This window comes from Bos mutus, chromosome 2, assembly GCF_027580195.1.
Source record: "Bos mutus isolate GX-2022 chromosome 2, NWIPB_WYAK_1.1, whole genome shotgun sequence".
Taxonomy (NCBI): domain Eukaryota; kingdom Metazoa; phylum Chordata; class Mammalia; order Artiodactyla; family Bovidae; genus Bos; species Bos mutus.
The window spans coordinates 14982602-15006311 of NC_091618.1; the positions used below are offsets into that span (position 1 = coordinate 14982602).

Here is a 23710-nt window from a genome sequence, read left to right on the forward strand (position 1 = left end):
TCCCAGTTCAACATGCCTGGTTCTTCCAGCTTGTGCTTTATGACCTGGTTTGCAACCTGTTCCCTATCATGGCATCCTTCCTCTCCCCATCAATACACTCCAGATTGTCAAATGAACATTACAAAATTTATTTTTGTGAGGTTTATTTGACAAAAAACCTCACAAAAAGTCCAACACAACCAAAATGGCCAGTGGCAACTGTGTTAGTGCAGATGAGCACATGCATCTTACCAAAGGTACTCAGAACATCAGAGAACTGGATGATCAACCCCCCGGTCTGAACTCTGCATTTCTGACGATGAGGCCAAGACCTCATGAACATTTCTGATAGCCCTGTCATACTGCCGATTCGGCCCACGTTCGGAGCCAGTCAAGACCCCATTTCATCCACTATATACAGTCATTACTCCTTTCCTTTATCATCTGGCCCTGTCTTCCTCTCCCACAGTGGCCCCTCGCCTTGCAGACTCCAGTCAGACTCTAAACCACTTGTGAGTCTCTAGATACCACACTGCTTCCTCTTACCATGTCTCACACAATGAATTCCCTCATGGGTTTCCTGAAGAACCCCTAATGAGTGAGATGGTGTGTGAACATTATCCCCTCCACAAAGCTTTCCCTGACAGCCAGTTAGTCACTTCCTCCCGTTCTATTACTGGACCATGCATACATGGTACAGTAAGCAGTAAATGACATTTATTTACACGTCATCCTCGCCTATGGACTATGAGCTTCACGAAGATTTAATCCTCTTTGTAATGTCAGCCCCTAGCATGGTGCCAAACACATGGGCACCTAGTAGGTCTTTTGTTAAACTGTCAAAATGAACAGTATTCTCTCTTCTGTTCTTTTATAGTCATGTCTCTTTTCTGAACCTTGATTTGGTACCTGAAATGCTTCATCTTGTCGGGTTTGGTCCTTCATTCCAGGTTAAGTCCTTTGCAGAGTGATTAAGACACCAACATACTAGCTTTCTGCCATTTGCTAATCTACTCCACGAGCCATCTGAATCCTCATCTGAGCCATTAACATAATATACAGCCTCAAGATCATCCTGACAGAGCCCTATGGCAGACAGAAACTTGGTGAGGCCACACGGAGGGGTTTGTCAGAATGAGTTCAGTGGGGATTATCCTCCTCTCGTATTACCTCATCAGCAAAGTCCTTTTCCAGGTCCAAGTAAGCTGTGTAGGTTTTGTTTCCACCCCATTTTTCATCTCGAAGGATCACAAACTCTGTAAGAAAAACAATCCATGCCAAAAAACTCACAGACAATGGCGAGTCAGCATCCCTGGCCCAAACATGTATTTGTAGTTCCTGCCATGTATTTTAAACTTAATTGTACAGTATTTTATTGTTTTTTAAACTGGATGAGTGGGAGTGTTGTATACCCAGCTAGCATCCAAGCTCAGGGGAAACAATTGTGTCTTACATCTCTTTTGTATTTCTCTACTCCCCATGCCTGCCCCCTTCATTTCTACCACTCATGCCCACCATGACACCCCACTTAGAAGGTACTCTGGTAACAAACACACAGACATCTCAATGATATCCCCACTTCAATCACACATTAACATATGAGAAATCAGAGCAGAGAATCAGAGAAGCCAGTCTCCGGAGGAAGACTCTGACAAGCCACAGGGATGACCCAGCACCGGTTTTCCTATTTCAGCCTAAACTCTGAGAAGAAAACAGGGAGTATCTTACCAGACTTGAGAGGAAAGAGGACATGTCTGATGAAGGCCAGAACGCCGTTGTTCTCCACATTCCCTGGCTCACAGAAGGCCTTCTTCAGTTTTTTCTTTACATCCTCTTTCCGATCAAGCAGATCAATCTTGGACTCCTAGAAGCCAGGGAGGAGAGGAGGACCTCTTGTGGTTGAAAATGAGAATACGCTCAACTCATCTGTATTTTAATTTTTTGGACAAAGATGTAAACATTAAATGACTTTAATAAGAGCAGAATTAACTGGAGTCAAGGACCACTCACTATAATACATAAAAATATTTTAATTTTTCTCTGTTCTTCCCAGGCCTTGTTTGTAGCATACGGAATCGTCGCAAATTTGTATCTGGAGAATAAATGTCCTTGGGACTATATCATAAGTACTTCTGAGTGGCTACCTAGTTTTCAATTGCAGATTTTATGTTGTATTATATTCCTAATTTTTAGTGACAATATAATTTATTTAGCAGTTTCTAAACTGTCAGATTTGCTCTCATCTTTACAAACTACAATGCTACAACGAACCTCTTTGCAGAGGTCCTCTTGCCTTCTCTAGGATTACTTCCTTAAGGTACCAAACACTGCTGGGCCCTAAACTGTTTTCCGACAGGCATACACCAAGTGACATTGCCATCCGCCATGTGTGAGGAGACGTTTCCCGGCAGTCACCAACACCAGGTATTATTTAAAGCCTTTGTCCTTTATAGGGCAATAGGCTTTGTTTCCTATTTTGGAGTGAGTGAGCTCATGCTCTTTTGTGTCCAGTGGTTACCAAGCTCAATCAACATAGGACTGGATGTGAATCACCTGGGGTGCTTAAAATAACATAAACTACTGGGCCCCACCCAAAGCTAATAAATCAAAACTTCTTGGGGGTTCACCCAGGCATTTGCATTTTTAAAAGCTCTCCATGTGGTTCTGATGCAGTCACGTTTTGGAACTGATGCTGGTGCTATTTCTAGGATGAAGACATGGTTGCTATTGCTAATTGCTAAGTCACTTCAGTCATGTCCGACTCTGTGTGACCCCATAGACGGCAGCCCACCAGGCTTCCCCATCCCTGGGATTCTCCAGGCAAGAACACTGGAGTGGGTTGCCATTTCCTTCTCCAATGCATGAAAGTGAAAAGTGAAAGTGAGGTCGCTCAGTCATGTTCGACCCTCAGCGACCCCATGGACTGCATGCAGCCTTCCAGGCTCCTCCATCCATGGGATATTCCAGGCAAGAGTACTGGAGTGGGGTGCCAATAGGATAATCCAGAAATCAGACTTGAAGAACTAGATGAATGTCCAAAAATGACTTCAATTTGAATCAACTAGTAGGCTGTGAAAGAAAATAAGATTCCTTGAGTTGTTCCCCAGAACCACTTTATCAGTGCGCCCAATGCAGGGCGGGGCTGGATTCAATCCCTGGTCAGGGAACTGGATCCCACATGCTGCAACTGAGAGTTCACAAGCTGTAACAAAGATCAAAGATCCCGTGTGCGGCAACTAAGACCTGGCACTGCCAAATAGATAAATAAATATTAAAAAAAAAAAATCTCTAAGGACAGGGCCTTACTCTACACATACTCTCTTTTATAAAAGTTCCCTAGGTGATTCTAAAGATCAGCCATGTTTGTGAACCCAGAACCCAAACTTCCACATCTTTGGGTTCTACCAATTCTTCTACTCTGTGCCCTTAGTGATCAGAACAAAAGTGTACCTTCCCCAAGCAGAACTTTTAAATGTTAAGACACCATATTTATCAAAACCATCATATTAAATATCACCGTAAGAATCAAAGTGCTAACTGGTATGAACAAGGACCTACTGCATAGCACAGGCAACTCTTCCCAATATTCTGTAATAACTTACGTGGGAAAAAAATCTGAAAAAGAATGGAGATATATATATAACTAAATCACTTTGCTGTATACCTGAAACACAACACTGTGAATCAATTATACTCTAAAATAAATTAAAAACTAAATAAAAAATATGTTACTGGGTGAAACGCAACTGTAGCCTTCTCATTAATAAGGCTGTACTCTGTCATAGTTGTATGGCTGAAGAAGCTACTTTTGCTTGTACTTCTTATTAGTAGCAGTAAAACTTAAAATTATAATTGGATCCCATCAGGACTGCTTCAATACTCAAGAATCAGTGGAATTAACTGGATAACTTAAGATTTCTTATAACTTAAATATTTGTGTGTTTTAGTTAGCCAGGTTACTTTTCTATCTAGTCCTCAATTTCTTTATCTTTTGCTAAAGATTTCTCAACTCAAGTCAGAGCTCGTAACCTACCTCTTCTGAAGAGCTCATTTTGCTGCCAGTTAATCCTGGAACCATAGGATTCATCAGATGGATTCGTTTTGAGTAACCAAGTGCAGGGAGGTACTAAGGAGTTAGAAAGAAACACACAAAAGCAGATGTTAGTATAAATTCCTCCTCAGTGCTCCAATCTCATCTAACCTGGCCTTTCACTTAACAGTTTGATATATGCCTTCCAATCTTTTTTTCTACTGAATATATAACTTTTCAATGGTGATCATAATATGAACAAAGCTTTTTTTCCCTACTGTCTATTAATATTACATCATGAACCTATTGGACTTGCTCTACCCACCATAAACAACTCTATTAGATAGCAACCAGTGTGGGGCTACAAATGGGGAGAGTAGGGAAGCGAGGCGAGCCCATACCCACCCTGGCTTTCTCCTTGAGGGCATTTTTGTTTTCAAACAGTGCTGAGAAAGAGACCAAGCAGAGAGCAGCAGTCTTGACTAAGCAGAGGAGACAGAGGATGTAAGGAGGCTAAGGATTTGGAAAGGGTTCCAGAGTGAAGGGAGAAGGCAATGGCACCCCACTCCAGTACTCTTGCCTGGAAAATCCCATGGACGGAGGAGCCTGGTAGGCTGCAGTCCATGGGGTTGTTAAGAGTCGGACACGACTGAGCAACTTCATTTTCACTTTTCACTTTCATGCATTGGAGAAGGAAATGGCAACCCGCTCCAGTGTTCTTGCCTGGAGAATCCCAGGGATGGAGGAGCCTGGTAGGCTGCCGTCTATGGGGTCGCACAGAGTTGGACACGACTGAAGCGACTTAGCAGCAGCCAGAGTGAAGAGGCCCTCCAAAAATCCCAAAGTGCTCCAATGCTTTCTTTTAAAAATTTTTTTATTTATTTATTTTTGACTGTAGTGGGTCTTTGTTGCTGTATGCAGGCCTTCTCTAGTTGCAACACGTGGGGGCTCCTTTTTGTTGCGATGCAAGGGGTTCTCATTGTGGTGGCTTCTCTTGCTGTGGAGCACAAGCTCTAGGTACATGGGCTTCAGTAGTTGCAGTGCATGGGCTCAGGGGTCGTGGCACACAGACTTAGTTGCTCCATGGCACGTGGAACCTTCCCGGACCAGGGATCAAACCAGTGTCCCTTGCGTTGCAAGACAGATTCTTAACCACTGGACCACCAGGGAAGCCCCTCCATTGCTTTCTTAATTGAATCACAACTGTGCCAGAATTCAGAGAGACATAGGGAAGCCCAGCAGAGAACAGGCTCTGGGAGGTTGGAGACTTGAGCAAATTTTAGGGGCTGTACAGTGCTGGGGAGGCAGAAGTTGAAGTTTAGGTTCAATCAAACCACAGAGGGCTTTGTGAACACCCTGAGGTTTCATTTTAGTTTGAGACCCCAGAAAGACCACATCCTAAGATAAGGTTTACCTCATAGGAGTAAGAGCAAACTGAAATAGACCTATTCTACAAAGCCTAAAATCCACCCTTGACAGGATCAAAGTGATGAGTCAGTAATTTAATAGCCTACAGAAAACACAGCACTGAGAGCAACCATAGCATATTTATGGTGTCCCTGATACAATAAAAAATTACAAGAAATGGGAAGCAGAAAAAAAGTGATGGACAGACAAGAGGAAAGAGTCAATAAAACCAGACAAAGGAACAATCCAGATACTAGAACAAGCAGATCAGGATGTCAGAATAACTATAATTGGTGTGTTAAAAGAAATAAAGGAAAAGATGAATGAAATGGATAAAAGATGGAGGAATATAAAAGAGAACTGGCATCTATTTAAAAAAAACACCAAACAAATGCAAGTTCTAAAATGGCACAGTACAATACTGGATGGATTCAACAAAAGACAGGATTACTGAACACAAAGAAAAGTCAACAGATAATATCCAACTAAAACACAGAGGAACAAAAATGGGGATACAAGTTCAGAGTTAGATCTCTGGATGGAAAACCAATGTCCTGCCCACCTGCCACAACAAACATCCACATGTTTAAACTAAGACCCAATGTGCGTGTGTGCGTGCTTAGTCACTTCAGTCATGTTCAACTCTTTGCAACCCTGTGGACTATAGCCTGCCAGGCTCCTCCCTCAGTCCATGGGATTCTCCAGGCAAGAGTACTGAAGTGGGCTGCCATGCGCTCCTCCAGGGAAACTTCCTGACCCAGGGATCGAACCTGCGTGTTCTGCATTACAGGCAGATTCTTTACTGCTGAACCACCAGGGAAGCCATTAAGACCCAATACAGCCAAATAAATAAATATTCTTTAAAAACCTACCAAACAAACAAAATAAGACAGTAAAAAAACCAAAAAACAAACAAACATGTTCTCAGATAAAAAGAAAGCTATAAGAACTCCTTACTGAGAGACCTGCATTGCAGACACAAAATACAAAGGAGTCTTCAGGCTGAAGGAAACTGATCTCGGATGGAAGCACAAAACCGAAAGAAGGAATCAACAGTATCAGAAAGGGTGGTTGTTGTTGTTTAGTCGCTAAGTCATGTCTGACTTTCAAGACCCCAAGGACTGTAGCCCATCACAGCTCCTCTGTTCATGGGACTTCCCAGGCAAGAATACTGAAGAGGGTTGCCATTTCCTTCTCCAGGGGATCTTCCTGACCCAGGGATCGAACCAGTGTCTCCTGCATTAGCAGGTGGGTTCTTTACCTGGCTAAGCCACCAGGGAAGCCCATCAGGAAGGGTAAGTGGTGGTAAATATACGTGAAAACTGACTGTTTAGAAAACCATTATAAACAGGTCTTTGGGATTTAAAATATACATAAAACTAAAATATATGACAATAGCACAAAGGGCAGCAGGGCATTGAATAAGGTAAAACTGTTGGGAAGTTCCAACTGTTCCCAACTGCACTGTTGGGAAGTGGTAAAAACATCTAACTATAATGAATTACAAGGACATGTAATCTCTAGGACAGGGCTGGGCAAAACTTTACTGTAAAAGGTCAGACAGTAAATATTTTAGGGTTGCTGGGTGATATATAGTCTCTATTGCTTATCTTTTTTCATTTTTTTTACAACCCTTAAAAAAAATACAAAAACCATTCTTAGAGCTTCTAAGTCATATAAAAATGGGCCATCAGCGGTATCTCTGTTGGAATAATAAAAGGTTTGATTAAAAAGTAAGCCAACTATACTTCATAAAATATATATTAAGAAAAAAAAGTCGAGAAGAAAAAAATATTCTTAGAGAAAATATATTTGAAAATATATATATACACACACATATATCTATTTTTTACATGGCTGACTTCTAACAATATGCTAATTTATTTTGTATGTGTGTGTATATATATGCATGCTATGCTGTGCTAAGTCGCTTCAGTCATGTCCAACTCTGTGACTCCATGGCCTGTAGCCTGCCAGACTCATCTGTCCATGGGATTCTCCAGGCAAGAATATTGGAGTGGGCTGCCATGCCCTCCTCCAGGGGACCGTCTATACATATATATAGAATTTCTTTACATGGATAAGACTTCTTGCTGTTTCTATGCTAAGTGCCTTGCATACTTCTTACATGTACTAGTTGCTATAACACTGCTTTGTTTTGTATTTTGCTACAATTAAAACCCTTTTTTCTTCTTTAAAAAAAAATTTAACAGATAAAATGGAATAGAAAATACTTCAATAATAGTAAAAACCTTACATTGTAAACATTTCCCCATTTATTAAATATATCCAAAAACCATTAAAAAATGGTATATAGGGACTTCCTTGATGGTCCAGCGGCTGAGACAGTGCACTTCCAATTCAGGAGACCCAGGTTCAATCCCTAGTCAGGGAACTAGACCCTACATGCTGTACTAAGACCCAGCGCAGTCAAATAAATAAATAAATAAAATATTTTTTAAAATGTTTTATCCCACTGGAGGGTTTATCTTAACATATTCAACTAATCCCTTGCCACTGAATACTAATTTATTTCTAAGTTGTGCTCTAAATTGTGGTGTGTGTGCTCAGTCATGTCTGACTCTTTCCAACCTCATGGAGTGTACCCCACCAAGCTCCTCTGTCCATGGAATTGTCCAGGCAAGAATACTAGAGTGGGCTTTAAATTGATAACATGATAAATACTTCCATACAGAACTCAAGTTGCACTTTTATTTTTTTAATTAAAAAAATTTTTTACTTTAAAAAATTTTAGGATTCTGGCCACTCAGCATGGCTTGCACAATCTCAGTTCCCCAACCAAGGATTAAACCTGGGCCCCAGCAGTGGAAGTGCCAAATCCTAACCACCAGGGAACTCCCAAGCTACACACTCCCCCTGTCCCCACTCCAACCAAGTTGCACTTTAAAAATTATTTCCTGAGGACCCATTTGTATAATTATTATTAGGACAAAGTGTAGAAACACTTTAGAGGCATCAAATCACCCATCAGGAATTTACATTTTCACTGGCAGTATTTTCTCTACTCCCTTGCCAACATGAGGTTTTGAGAAGCTTTCAAAAATACCAACCACTTCTCAAAAGCCCTTTTCAACTTATTCAAGTTATTTCCCAGAAAAGAACTATTAGGGGTTTGTGCTGATTTCCTCTTCTAAACCCTGTTAAACCTCATTTCAGAGACAAATGGTTTATGTAAGATTCAGAGAAATATGGACCAAATGCTCTGGGAAAGAACAGTAGTTCTATCTGGTGGTGCCTTTCCCTGGAAACTGAGCTATTAGGCAAGAAGAAAAAAAAAGCGGGGGTGGGAAATAAAAGAAGAAGAAAATCCAACAGGTCTGAGGGCAGCTTCTTGGTGGCAGCAAGAGTACAGGCTTTTTAGTTAGACAGACGTGAATGCTAGTTCCTGCTCAGTCACTAACTGTGTGATACTGGACATCTTTTTTATTGTCTACACTCAGTTTTCTTATCTGCAAAATAAGGAGAATAATACCTACCATATCATATGATTGCTGGGACTGGCACATTCAAGAAACTCTAATGTGGACTTCTCTGGTGTTCCAGTGGTTAAGAATTTGCCTTCCAATGCGGCAGATGTGAGTTTGATCCCTAATTGGGGAACCAAGATCCCACATGCTGCAGGCAAATAAGCCTGTGAGATGCAACCACTGAGCCCATGTGCCACTGGAGAGCCCACGTGCTCTGGAGCCTGCACACTGCAACGAAGATCCCACAAGCTACAACTAAGACCCGACCCAGATAAAACATAAAACAAAGTAAAGAGAAACAAAGAAAGAAACTCTAACATATACCTCTGCAACTCAAGAGAAAAAAGATAAGAAAGAGGACACTAACCTTCTCTGCAAAGGTGAAAATCTTTCTCTGATCAACACCTCCAAACTGGGCATCCACTTTCAAGTATTCTTCATCCAAGGCCTGTGGAAAGAAATACACGAGCATAAACTCCTACTGTATTTCTTCGACATGGGTCTAAGAAATCAGAAACTTTTGAAAACCATTAGAATTTTCAAAAAGTAAACCAGGAAGCAAATAAGCAGCACTCAGTCTTCCTGCTGGCTTCAAGAGCTGGACACACATTTGCTGAGTGCCTGCTGTGAACTCCACTCCATGTGGATACTATAGGGTTAAAAAATTAGAAGAGTCTCTGCTCTCAGGAAGTTCATGATCCTGTAGGGAAAGGAAGGAAAGGAAAAAGACAAAACTATACTCACATCAAAGGTACCCAATTAATGAGGCAGCCTGGGACAAGTGTCAAATAACTGGCATTAAGAAGCAAGTGCTGTGAGAGCTCAGAAAAAAGGGGCAAGACTGAATTAGTAAATAAACAGTTACTATCACTTATTATATGCCAGGCCTAGTGCCAACCCTGTGGATGTGAGTCAGACCCAGACCCATACTCTGCCTTCATGAAGTCAATTAATTAGCTGGGGAGAATGCTGGGAGCCACCACGGGAGATCCCACCCATGACAAAGGTCATGTGGAGAAGACCTGACAGGCAAAGGCGGATCAGGACTCAAGGGATTCCCTGGACCTGCTAGAGCATCTACCCTGAAACCAAAATCTGTCTGTCTACTGTTTACTAAGTAATTATGCCTTTCAACCACTCTTCTGATATTAGCAGGGGGCTATCCCCGACCACCTTTCTCTGGAGAAAATCAACTTATGGCTCTAAGTTGATAAGTCTCCTGGACATGAAAGGAATATTTCTATTCTAACCCCTCTGTTGGCATTCTAGCTTGCTTGACAGGTTTTTCCTTACTCTTACAACTAACGCACATGATTGTTCACAACTTCCCAACCATGAAAGGCACGGGAAGCCTAAGCATTCTAAAAGTCCTAATGGGCATAGAGCCCTTTGAGGGGTGAAAAATTATTAGAATAGTACTGGCAAAGGGCTTCATTACTGGGCCAATGCTTGCTGCCAAGTTCCCATATCTCTTATCCATTGTGCACCTGGGAGTGCATTAGTTAATGTAGTTGGAATGTAAGAGAAACAAGTAGTAGCCTTGGTATTAACCACATCAGACCTTTGAGCTAATAAGTTCTTTCTTTGTTGTGACCCATTGCACCTTTGCTCCGTGAGAATGTAACTCTGTTTAGTACTTTCTGAGGCTGACACAGATTAGAAATATAAAGAAAAAACACTTCAAGGGAAAACAAGTTTTCTGGTTGATCAACCTTTATCAAAAAAGGGTCATAAAATGTCAACAGGCCTCCAGGCCAGAAGATAATGTACATAGCATAAGACCCTTGTTTATGGAAAGGCATACAGAAAAAAATCCTGGTTTCAATAAGGGCAAAACTGCTGGAGTGTTTGGGCTGACTCTGCATGACCTTGCATCTTTCATTTCCATCTACGTACAAATTAGGGTATAAAAGCTCCTTTTGAAAATAAAGTTACGGGCCTCGCTCACCAAAGCTTGGCCTCCTCGTGTCATTCATTCGCTGACACCATCCATCCTGAGGGTGCCCTTGGATCCTGCTAGGGCTGGACCCCGGCAGGAGAAAGACACATAAACAGGTCATTTCAATACAACATGACAAGGGCTAACTTACATGTTCATTTAAGGAACATGCTAACACAAAGAAATGATTATCTCTATCTGTTCAGCCTGGTGGTGGTGAAGGCTTCCTAGAATCAGACTGTGGGCTGAGATTGGTTCTGATGAACATATAGATGTTTTTCACCAAGGAGAGGAAACAGAATGTGAGAAGGCACAGGGGTGTGAAATATTTAAGGAAACTATGACTGAGTCAGTCTGAAAAAGCATAAACTCCAAGGGATGTGGGAAGTGGTGAGTGATGAGGTTAGAAAAGTTGGTCAGGACACTGAATGTCATGTGAGGCTACCAAGCATCATACTGGCCACTGAATGATTTTTAAGGAGGGAAGAACCACAATTCACGTACTGCAGAAAATCACACCAGTGAGACGGCAGAGTGCAGAGTTGTGGCCTGAGGGCTGGAGACAAAGACAAAAGCTAGAAAGCTGCTGTGAGTGTCCAGGTAAGAAATAACAATGAACGAAGTTGGTGAGGGGGCTTCCCTTGTGGCTCAGCTGGTAAAGAATCCGCCTGCAACGCAGGAGACCTGGGTTCGATCCCTGGGTTGGGAAGATCCCCTGGAGAAGGGAAAGGCTATCTACTTCAGTATTATGGCCTGGAGAATTCCACGGACTGTATAGTCCACAGAGCTTAATTCCACGGACTGTATAGTCCACAGAGTTGCAAAGAGTCAGACACGACGGAGCGACTTTCAAGTTGGTGGTGATATAGAGCAACAATGAATTCAAGAGATTTTTAAGAAGTAGGATTAATAAAATTTAGTTTCTGATTGGATGTGGGGGGAAGAGGAAGGAGAGGAAGAGAAAGGTAAGCAAACAGGACGCAGAACAGCACTGTCTAATACAACTTTTGGTGAGGGTGAATCTGTTCCACACTTGTGCTGTCCAACAGGTTAGCCTCTTGTGGCTTGTGAGCAACCTAAAATATAGCCAGTAGGACTGGAAAACTAAAATTTTAATTACTTCAGTAGCCACGTATGACTATGACAAGAGGCTACCATAATGGACAGTACAGATCTAGAGTTCCTGACCAAGAGAAGACTTTTCTTTTCTTTCAAGTTTAAAAAAAAAATTATTTACTTTTAAAATTTTAATGTATTTCATTAAAGTTTAGTTGATTTACAATATAGTTTCTGACATATAGCAAAGTGATTCAGTTTTATGCATATATACATATATTCTTTCTCAGATTCTTTTCTATTATAGGTTATTACTAGATATTGAATACAGTTCCCTGGGCTATAAAGAACCTTGTTTATTTTATATACAGTAGTTTGTATGACTTGATATCAAACATTAGAGAAATATGCAAGGGAAGAGAAAAGTATCAACATTTTCACCCCATCTTCCTGAGCTAATAACCAGTATCAATAGCTGGTTTGAATTTTTCCATGCTTTCTCCATGCTCATACAAAAATGCACACACGTGAAATATGATGTGTTTGTTTTGCTTAATGGGAAACAGGATCATGCCTAAATTTATTTTCACTCATCACTCTGAAATTAATGTTCTTCAATTAAGGGATCATGGTTACTGTAAGAAGTTATGTGAGATGAGAAGCGTTTTAAAGGACAGAGAGGTAGGGGAAGAAGTCAAAGAGTGGCCCAGAAGTCTGGGGGAGGGGCTATCGGGGGAAGGAAGGCCTCCGGCAAGCTAAAGGAACAGCTAGGACATTGGTCTAACTGGGGCTGAAAGAGAGGTTTGTCACTAGTAGTTACAATCAGAGCAGAAAAGGTCATAGGTGACTCCACCCCTCCCACATACCTGCAGCCCGGGGTACAGCAGGCCACTCAGCAGAGGGTGTTCCACCTGCTTTACCACCTCAGCTCCAGCTTTTTTGGCATCGTGCTGTGTGACCACAGAAGACAGGCGGTAGACATCCAGCGTGTACTCTCTGAGAGGAGACAAGAGGAGACAACGCTAAGATGGGGCCTAGGTCTCAATGCAACCCTAAAAGTGTGTTGTTAATTCACTCTCCTGATCTTAAGACATTCAGAAATAATCAGTTCAGTTCAGTCGCTCAGTTGTGTCTGACTCTTTGCGACCCCGTGGACTGCAGCACGCCAGGCTTCCCTGTCCTTCAACAACTCCTGGAGCTTGCTCAAACTCAAGTCCATCGAGTCGGTGATGCCATCCGACCATCTCTGCCTGCTAGTTTCTAAATGTAAACAGTCCATCCTCTCCTGAAAATACGACTTAATTTTTATATTTTTCCTTTTAAAAATGGATTTAAATTAATCTTTAATCTTTCTCTTTGCTTAACTCCTAAAAAAGGGCTTCTCTGCCATTCCCCTCTACTCTCTTCTTCTGGATGCCTATTAAATAAACACCAGAATTTCTCAGTCTATCGTCATGTCTTTTTTTTTTTAACTTAAATACATGTAAGGAATAATGAACAATATTATGACTACACTGCCCATCACTCAGTTTAAGAAAAGGGACCTAGGGAATTCCTTGGTGGTCCAGTGGTTAAGACCCCACACTTCCACTGCAGAGGGTTTGGGTTCGGTCCCTGGTTGAAGAACTTAGATCCCGCATGTATAGTCAAAAAAAAAAAAAAGATTTAATTACTTCTAAGGCTCCTGTGCACTCCTCCACAATCCTACTTCTTCCTTTTCCAGAGTAACCATTAGCCTGAACTTTTGTATTTCTGTCCTGTTTTATAGTATGTTTGTATCTCTAAACAATGTGCTATAAATATTCTTATACATGTATCCTGGTACATATGTGCAGTTCCTTTATATATGCTTAGGAGTAGAATTTCTGTGTGATAAGTGATTTGCATCTTGAACTTCAGTTCAAGATAATGTCAAACTATTTTCCAAAGTGGCTTTTAATCAATTTTATTACTTAATATTCTCATTATTTAAAGTTTTGCCATTAAAATATTATTCATTTATATTAAAAAATTACTTATTTCTGGTTGCACTGGGTCTTCGTTGCTGCTTGTGGGCTTTCTCTAGTGGAGCGTGGGCTGCTCACTGCAGTGGTTTTTCTTGTTGCAGCTTGAGGGCTCTAGGGTGCTTGGGTTTCAGTACTCGTGGCTCAAGGGCCCTAGAGTGTGCAGGCTCAGTAGTTACGGTGCATAGGCTTAGATGCCCCGAGGCATGTGGAATCTTCCTGGACGAGGGATCAAGCTCATGTCCCTTGCATTGGCAGCTAGACACGTAACCACTGGAGTACAAGGGAAGCCCAATTTTTGACAACTGGTTTTGCCGTTTTTGACATATAATACTCCTTTGCCACTTAAATTGTTATAAATATCTTCTCCTAGTGGGTGGCTTGTCTTTTTATCTTACTTTTGATGTAGTGAAGGCTTCGATTGTAGTAAAGGTGAATCCATTAATCTTTTCCTGTGATTTGTGTTTTTGGTATGTCTTGTTTAATTCTCCCTAAACCACAATCATAGGACAGTCTTATTATATGTTGTCTTTTAAATGTTTTATAGTTTGGCCTTAACAGTTAAATCCTTAATCCACTTGGAATGAAGGGATGGTTTTTCCCCCCAATATGGATAGCTAAATATCTCTGCATCATTTTTTTCTTAAAAAGTTTATTCTTGCTCTGCTGACCTGCACTGCCAGCTCTGTCACATATCAAGTTTCGATATTTGTGGGGACCTATTTCTCAACTCTGCTTCAGTTGTTTATGTTTATTCTGTTCCAGTTGTTTATCCTATCTCCATGCTATATAAATGACAAAGGACCTGGCATCTAGAAAACACAAGGAACTTTATTTAAAAAAGTGAAAAAAAAATGGGCCAAGACACTTGCATAGACACTTGATTGATAGAAAAGGAAATACAAATGGCAAACAAAAACTTGAAAATAATTTTTTTCAATAAATATTTTCAGGTATTTTGCCTTTACACTTGAATGGTGGTTTGTGTAGGTACAGATTTTTAGGTTGGAAATTCCTTTCCCTCAGAATTTTAATGGCTCTGTTTCATCCCCTTTTAGTTTTCAGGGTCCCTTTGGAGAAGTGCAGAACCATTATGATTGCTATTATTTTGTATGTGACTTTTGTCCCTTTGCATATACTTTTTTGTTCCCAGTGCTTTAAAATTTCAAAATAATGCACTTCAGTGTAGGTTTATTTTCATTCACTGTATTAGGCACTCAATGAGCCCTTTCAGTCTGGAAATTCATGTCCTTTAATTGTCCTTACATCGTTTCATTGATGACTTCCTTCCCTCTGAGTCTGTTTTTCGTTTTTCTGGAACACTTACTAACTCAAATATTGTGCCTCTTGGCCTAATACTCTAGTTTTACCTTTTCCTTTTTTCCCACTGTGGTCTGTGAGGCCATGAAAACTACAGTTCAAGTACATACAATTCAAGGAGTTTCCTCAAGGTATGTGTAGTCTTCAGTGTTCCTCTTACCATCTTTTATAGATTTTAAGACATATTTATTTAAACATTTAGCATCTCTGAAACCTAGATGACTATTAAAAATTCAGGCACATTAGATTAATCAGCAGCATTTAAAAAAACATCTTAGATTAACTGAAATACAAACCTCTTTGTGCTCCCACCTTCACTTGGTTCCCGGCCACTGAGTATTCTTGACCAATTTGTCAATCGATTTATTTGAACACTTGTGTTCATTGCTCAGCCGTGTCTGACTCTTTGCGACCCCATGGACTGACTGAATACCGGAGTTGGGGCTTCCCAGGTGGCGCTAGTGGTAAAGAACTTGCCTGCTAAAGCAGGAGACCTGGGTTTGATCCCTGGGTTGGGAAGATCCCCTGGAGAAGGAAATGGCAACCCGCTCCAGTACTCTTGCCTGGAGAATCCCATGGATGGAGGAGCCAGGCAGGCTACAGTCCATGGGGCTGCAAACAGTCGAACATGACTGAAGTGACTTTGCACACACACATGCATGCATGCATGCACACCTATTGTTACCAGATTAAATTGTGATTTAAAAAAAAAGAATACTGGGTAGCCATTCCCTTTTCCAGGGGATCTTCCCAACCCAGGGACTGAATCTGGGTCTCCTGCCTTGCAGGCAGATTCTTTACTGTCTGAGCCACTAGGGAAGCCCATATTTGAGCATTTAGAAGGCTTAAAAAATATATTATCCAGCATTTAAAAAAACACTTTTCAGCAGGAAGGTTGATCAGAGTACCTAGTCTGTCAGATTGCTGGAAACAAAAGTTCTTATCCATAACTTAATCATGCTTAAAGCTTTTTTGTCCATTTCTGAGCTGCATTCTAGGTGAATTTTCTAGTACAGGCAGACCTCATTTTACTGCACTTCACTTTATTGTGCCTCAGATACTGTTTGTTAAAAATTGAAGGGTTTCTTCTGTGGCAACTTTTCGGCACATGAAGCAAGTCTACTGGTGCCATTTTTCCAACAGTGTTTGTTCCTTTCATGTCTGTGTCACATTTTGGTTAACTCTTGCAATATTTCAAATTTCTTCACTATTGTCATACGTGATCTTTCATGTTACAAGCATACCTTGGGAATACTGTGGGTTCAGTTCCAGATGACCACAAGGAAATGAATATTGCAATAAAGTAAGTCATATAAAGTTTTGGTTCCCTAGTGCATATTCAAGTTATATTTATACTATGCTGCATTCTATTAAGTGTGCAATAGCATTATGCCTAAAAACTGTACATACCTGAAAACTAAAATGTACATGCCTTAGTAAATACATGCTAAAAAATGCTAACCATCATCTGAGCCTTCATCAAACTATAATTTTTTTGCGATAGTAACATCAATAGGGGTTTTGTTAACTTCAGACTTCATGAGGTTTAAGAGAAAAGAAGCCATAACATTAAAGTGCAAGGTGAAGAAGCAGGTGCTGATACAGAAGCTGCAGCAAGTCATCTAGAAGATCTAGATAAGAAAATTAGCGAAGGTGGCTCCATCAAACAACAGGTTTTCAGTGCAGACGAAACACCTTATATTGGAAGATGCCATCTAGGACTTCCATAGCTAGAGAAAAGTCAGTGCCAGACTGCAAAGCCTCAAGGACAGGGTGACTGTCTTGTTAGGGGGAATACAGTTAACAACTTTACGTTGAAGCTAATGCTCATTCATCATTTCAAAAATCCAAGGCCCTTAAGAATTATGTTAAATCTATTTTGCCTGTCCTCTATAAATGGAACAACAAAACCTGGATGAAAGCACATCTGTTTACAGCATGGTTTACTGAATATTTTAAGCCCACACCATCCTTATGGCAGAAAGTGAAGAGGAACTAAAGAGCTTCTTGATGAAGGTGAAAGAGGAGAGTGAAAAAGCTGGCTTAAAACTCAACATTCAAAAAACCAAGATCATGGCATCCAGTCCCACCATTTCATGGCAAATGGGGAAACAATGACGGACTTTATTCTTTTGGGCTCCAAAAACACTGCAGATGGTGACTGCAGCCACGAAATTAAAAGACGCTTGTTCCTTGGAAGAAAAGCTATGGCAAACCTAGGCAGCATATTAAAAAGCACAGACATTATTTTGTAGACAAAGGTCTGCGTGGTCAAAGCCATGGTTTTTCCAATAGTCACATATGGATGTGAGAGCTGGACCATAAAGAAGGCTGAGCTCTGAAGAATTGAGCCTTGTGAACCGTGGTGTTGGAGAAGACTCTTGAGAGTCCCTTGGACTGCAAGGAGATCAAACCAGTCAAGCCTAAAGGAAATCAGTCCTGAATACTCACTGGAAGGACTGATGCTGAAGCTGAAGCTCCATTCTTTGGCCACCTGATGTGAAGAACTGACTCACTGGAAAAGACCCTGACACTAGGAGAGACTGAGGCAGGAGGAGAAGGGGACGACAGAAGACGAGATGCTTGGATGGTAGGATGGTGTCACCGATTCAATGGACATGAGTTTGAGCGAGCTCTGGGAGATGGTGAAGGACAGGGAAGCCTGGCATGCTGCAGTCTGTGGGATCACAAAGAGTGGGATACAACTGAGCAACTGAACAACAAAAACTCAGAAAAAGATTCTTTTCAAAACATTACTGCTCATTGACAATGCATCTGGTCATCCAAGAGCTCTGATTGAGGTGTACAATGAGATTGGCATTATTTTCATGCCTGCTAACACAATATCCATTCTGCAGCCTGTGGCTCAAACAGTAATTTCAACATTAAAGTCTCATAATTTTAGAAATGCAACAAAACTTGTCATTCATGGGAAGTGGGCAAAATATCAACATTACAAGGATTTGGAAGAAATTGCTTCCAATTTTCACAGGTGGAAGTGAAGGGTTCAAAACTTCAGTGAAGGAAGTAACTGTAGATATAATGGAAAGAGCAAGAGAACTAGAATTAGCAGTGGAACCCAAACTGCTGCAATCTCATGATAGAACTTAAATGGATGAGAAGTTGCTTCTTACGGATGAGCAGAGAAAGTGGATTCTTGAGATAGAAACTACTCCTGGTGGAGATGCAATGGAGACTGTTGAAAAGACAACCAAAGATTTAGAATATTGTATCAACTTAGTTGATGAAGCAGTGGCAGGGTTTGAGAGGACTAATTGCGACTTTGAAAGAAGTTCTGCTGTGGGTAAAATGCTATCACAAGGCATCACAAATTACAGAGAAATTGTTTGTGAAAGACTTAATTGATGTGACAAACTCCATTGTTGTCTTAAGAAACTGCCATAGTCATCACAACCTTTGGCGACCACCACCCTGATCGGTTGCCATTCATCAACACTGAGGACAGACCCTCCACCAGCTAAAAAATTATGACTCACCAAGGGCTCAGATGATGGTTAGCATTTTTTAACAACACAGTATTTCTGAATTAAGGCACACACACTGCTTTTTTAGACATAATGCTATTGCACACTTAACAGACTATAGTACTGCATAAACATAACTTTTATTTATTATTTTTGTCCACACGTAGTTGCAGCATGCAGAACTTCCCTGACCAGGGATTGAACCCATTCCCCCTGTAGTGGAAGCAGGGAGTATTAACCACTGGACCACCAGGGAAGTCCAACACATATTTTCATATATTTTTATATGCACTAGGAAATTAAAATATTCATGTGACTCACTTTATTGTGACATTCCCTTTACTGAGGTGGTCTAGAACCAAACCTGCAATATCTCTGAGGTATACGCTTTATTTAAAACTCTACATGTCCAACAGTGGGGAATATAAAGAAAATTACGTTAGATGAAATAAAAATCAACTTGTAAGCAAGAGATCTGAGTTCACATCATGGCCTTTACACTTACTAGCTGCATGAACTTGGGAAAGTTAAATCTGAATCCCTTTCCGTATCTGTGAAATAGGATAGAACAATGCTTACCTTTTAAAAAGTTGGTCTAAGGGTTTAAATGTAAAAGTGACCATTATAGAGATACATGGCTTATTTGAAAGATTAAAAAAATAATGTGGAGACTATGAGGCAGTGGGCAGGGAGGATTACTTAGGAAACTGGAAGCTAAAAAATTAGGGCACAGGGACTTTCCTGGCGGTCCAGTGGCTGAGACTCCGTAATCCCAATGGAGGGACCTGGGTTCGATTTCTGATCGGGGAACTAAATCCGGCATGCCACAACTAAAGATCCTGCATGCTGCAACTAAGACCTGGCAGAGCCTAATAAATAATTTTTTAAAAATTAGAGCAAAAAATTATATGAATGCTGATGTTACAAATGTGATTTTTTTTCACATTTCTTTTATTACTATTTGCTGAGTCTGGAAGGAGAAAGGGAGGCTGCCACTTTCCCATATGCTGTGAGGTCTACAAGGCCAAAGACTTTGTTGTGGTGACTTTTATATTCCCAGCAAATAGTATGGTACCTAGGCATTTACTAGTCAGTAGATTTTTGATAGATGAATTAAAAGGACAAAGTGTATACAATTTTTAATGGTTCTTAACAAGGAGAGCCCAGCACCTTCGAATCCAAATTTAGAGTGCCTTGACTCCCCAGGCGGTAACTAGAAGCACCAGACCCGCGAGGAGGGTGGAGCACTTACTTGCTGAGCTGGTAATCAGTGCCTTTGATGAACCTGAGCTTCTCTAAGGGCACCCCAATGCTCTCCAGCATTGCCTTGATCACATTCTCATAATAGCTGGTTCGAAGTTCTAGAAGCTCCCACGGAGCCTTCATGTTATCCAGGTATGCGTGCAGGTCCGCAAACAGAATCGTTACCTGGACAGAAAAGATAAAAGGGGTCACCAAAATGTGAATTTGTTCAAGTACCTCCAAACAAGCGAGTAAGTCTCTCTTTTGGCCGTTGCTCAAGGGCAACTGCCCGGTTTATAATATTAGTTCTTACCTCACATCCTGCTTTCAGGAAGTCTGCGATCTTAGACATGGGCACAAAGTAAGCCACATGTGGCTTGCCTGTAGTTGCTGTCCCCCAGTAAACTTTAAGTTCCCGCTCCTTCAGTATCTCCTTCAGCTTCTCTTCCCCGAGAACCTCCTGTAGTGGAAGCAGAAGAGCTGCTTTAATGGCAGTGTCCCACCTCACTCAACCCAATAACCTCAGATATGCAGATTATACCACCCTAACAGCAGAAGGCAAAGAGGAACTAAAGAACTTCTTGATAAAGGTGAAAGAAGAGTAAAAAAGTTGGCTTAAAACCCAATATTCAAAAAACGAAGATCATGGCATCCGGTCCCACTGCTGCTGCTGCTGCTAAGTCGCTTCAGTTGTCCAGTCCCACTACTTCAAGGCAAATAGATGGAGGAAAAAAATGGAAACAGTGACAGACTCTGTTTCCTTGGGCTCCAAAATCACTGCAGTGATCACTCCAAAGTGACTGCAGCCATGAAATTAAAAGATGCTCCTTGGAAGAAAAGTTATGACAAACCTAGACTGCGTATTAAAAAGCAGAGACATCACTTTGCTGACATAGTCAAGGCTATGGCTTTTCCAGCAGTCATATACAAACATGAGAGTCAGACCGTAAAGAAGGCTGAGTGCCGAAGAACTGAGGCTTTCAAACTGTGGTGCTAAAGACTCTTCAGAGTCCCTTGTACAGCAATGAGATCCAGTCAATCCTAAAGGAAATCAATCCTGAGTATTCATTGGAAGGACTGATACTGAAACTCCAATCAATCCTTTGCCACCTGATTCGAAGAGCCAATTCCTGGAAAAGACCCTGATGCTAGGAAAGATTGAGGGCAGGAGGAGAAGGGGGCGACAGAGGAGGAGACAGTTGGATGGCATCACCGACTCAAAGGACATGACTTTGAGCAAATTCTGGGAGATAGTGAAGACAGGGAAGCCTGGCATGCTGCAGTCTATGGGGTCCCAAAGAGTCAGCCACAACTGAGTAACCAAACAACACCTGCTCATCCTTTACCCTGTGACAAGGAAAACAAAGGTACGTTTCACTGAGTCCAGACTCAGAGTTAGCAGGGAGGTCTAGCCAGGCTCTCAGCACTGAGTGAGAACCAAAGGAAGCTGGTGCTGGTGCTAGTACCACTCTGGTGTAATGACAGTGACTTTAGGGAAACGGAGACTGTCCCTAACCGTATCTTCCCCTCCAACTACCTTCAGCTCATGCTCCTTCCTTTCACAGCCAGTTTCTTGAAAGGTGTCTCTTCTGCTCTCCATTCCTTATCTCCCATTCCAGTCTGAATTCCACACAGCATCACACAACTGAAAATGCTCTTGGTAAGATCATAGATGGCCTCCAAGTTGCTAAATTGAATGAATACTTTTTAGTCCTCACTTCATGGAAATCTCTTTGGGTTTCCTCTATTTTACTCTTAGTTTTCCTCCTACTTCTCTGGCTTCTGTCTTTCAGATTTCTTTGCAGCTATTTGTCTTCCTAATTATTTAAATGTTAGCAATCCTTGGGGCCTATCTCTTTTTACTCTACATTCTCCGTAACTGATCCTCTTCAGTTGCTTCAATTACTACTTATGAGCTGTGCTGTGTGCTGTGCTTAGTCGCTCAGTGTCCGAGTCTTCGCGACCCCATGGACTGTAGCCCGCCAAAGCTCCTCTGTCCATGGGGATTCTCCAGGCAAGAATACTGGAATGGGTTGCCATGCCCTCCTCCAGGGGAATCTTCCCAACTCAGGGATTGAACCCAGGTCTCCCCAGTAACTACCAAATCTTCTGCTCACACCTATATAGAACATGTACTTGTTATCAACCCAGTTAATTCAATCACATGTTCAAAATTAAACTCACGCTTTCACCTTTCTCCTTCACTCCCCAGGCATCTTTTTGACTTACAGTTTCACCCCTAGTGCAGTAAATGGTACTGAGTTGCAAAAGTTACTCTCAAACAGCTCTTAAGTCCTCCTACTTCTTTCCACCTTTACACAACCAACGAAGTCTTGGCCATCATTAGATCACACCAAGGTAACTGTAATAGCTTACCAGGTCCCCCAAATCTATTCGTTTTCTTCAATCCACACCGCAAAAGGAAGCCAGAGAGGTCTTCAGAACAAAATTCGATTAACTCATTTGCCTATTTAAATGGTTTATTTAATAATTTCCTTTGCCCTAAGACAATATTAGAAAAATCCTAATAGGCTACTGAAAGTGAAAGTTCGCTCAGTCGTGTCCGACTCTTTGAGACCCCATGGACTATACAGTCCATGGAATTCTCCAGGCCGGAATACTGGAGTGGTTAGCCTTTCCCTTCTCCAGGGGATATTCCCAACCCAGGGACTGAACCCAGGTCTCCTGCATTGCAGGCAGATTCTTCACCGCTGAGCCACCAGGGAAGCCCAACAGGCTAGTATGCTGTGACAAGAGATTTTAGTGTTTCTTCAGGTGATGGTTTGGGGAAACTATTGGAAGTCATGAAAGACAAAAATTGTTTTGCTGGTTTAATATCTATTAGCAGGACTTGTTAAAATCGTATGTTCCAAGCCAGTTGCGAGGCTGATCCTGCATCCTTCAAGCCCCTGACTATGCAGACACTTGGAGTTTTTACTACTCAAAAAAGGTCGTATCACTTAATCTTTAAAACCTGAGTAAATCAATGCTACTAGCTTTGTGTGTTGTTTCTCCCTAACCTCTCCTTATGGAGAGAGGCTAGGAAACAAAGAATCTGGCTAAGGCGAAGCATGCAAGAATCTCTGGTTAAGATGAAGTTATGAGAATGGGACTTCTCTGGTTCAGTGGTTAAGACCCCATGCTTCCACTGCAAGGGACGTGGGTTCAATATCTGGTTGGAAAAAAATCCCACATGCTGTGTGGTGTGGACAAAAAAAAAAAGATCAAGTTATGAGTGAAAATAACTCAAAGGTCCATAAACTGACAAACGGAGAAATAAAATGTAGTATATTCATATAAAAGTAGTATTAGTTGCTCAATTGTGTCCAACTCTTTGTGACCCCATGGACTGTAGCTTGCCAGGCACCTCTGTCCATGGAATTCTCCAGGCAAGAATACTGGAGTGGGTTGCCATACCCTTCTCCAGGGGATCTTTCCGATCCAGGAATCCAATATATAATGGGATATTATTCAGCTGTAATAAGGAACAGAGTTCTGGTAAGTGTAACAACATGGATGAAACATGGAAACATTAAGCTTAGTGAAAGAAGCTAGACATAAAAGTCCACATACTGTGATTCCATTTATATGAAATGCCTAGAATAGGCAAATTAGAGACAGAAAGCAGATCAGTGGTTCCATAGGACTGGGGAGAGGCGAAGACTGAACAGTGATTAGTAATAAGTACAGGCTATTTTTGATGAAGAAAATGCTCTGGAATTAAATAATGATGGTAATTGAACACCATATGACTACATCAA

The 23710-nt window shown here is 41.3% G+C and overlaps 1 protein-coding gene across 1 annotated transcript in view; it reads right to left on the reverse strand.

Moving 5' to 3' along the window:
• The window catches only part of YARS1 (tyrosyl-tRNA synthetase 1), a 32241-nt gene that overhangs the window by 7002 nt on the left and 1529 nt on the right, over positions 1-23710 (reverse strand). Inside the window, exons 2-8 of the mRNA XM_005906221.3 lie at positions 20263-20409; positions 19960-20135; positions 12766-12895; positions 9272-9352; positions 4013-4105; positions 1708-1843; positions 1150-1235 (exon numbers count right to left, since the gene is read on the reverse strand). Of these exons, the coding sequence (XP_005906283.1) occupies positions 1150-1235; positions 1708-1843; positions 4013-4105; positions 9272-9352; positions 12766-12895; positions 19960-20135; positions 20263-20409 (849 nt within the window). The remainder of the gene's footprint in view (positions 1-1149; positions 1236-1707; positions 1844-4012; positions 4106-9271; positions 9353-12765; positions 12896-19959; positions 20136-20262; positions 20410-23710) is intronic.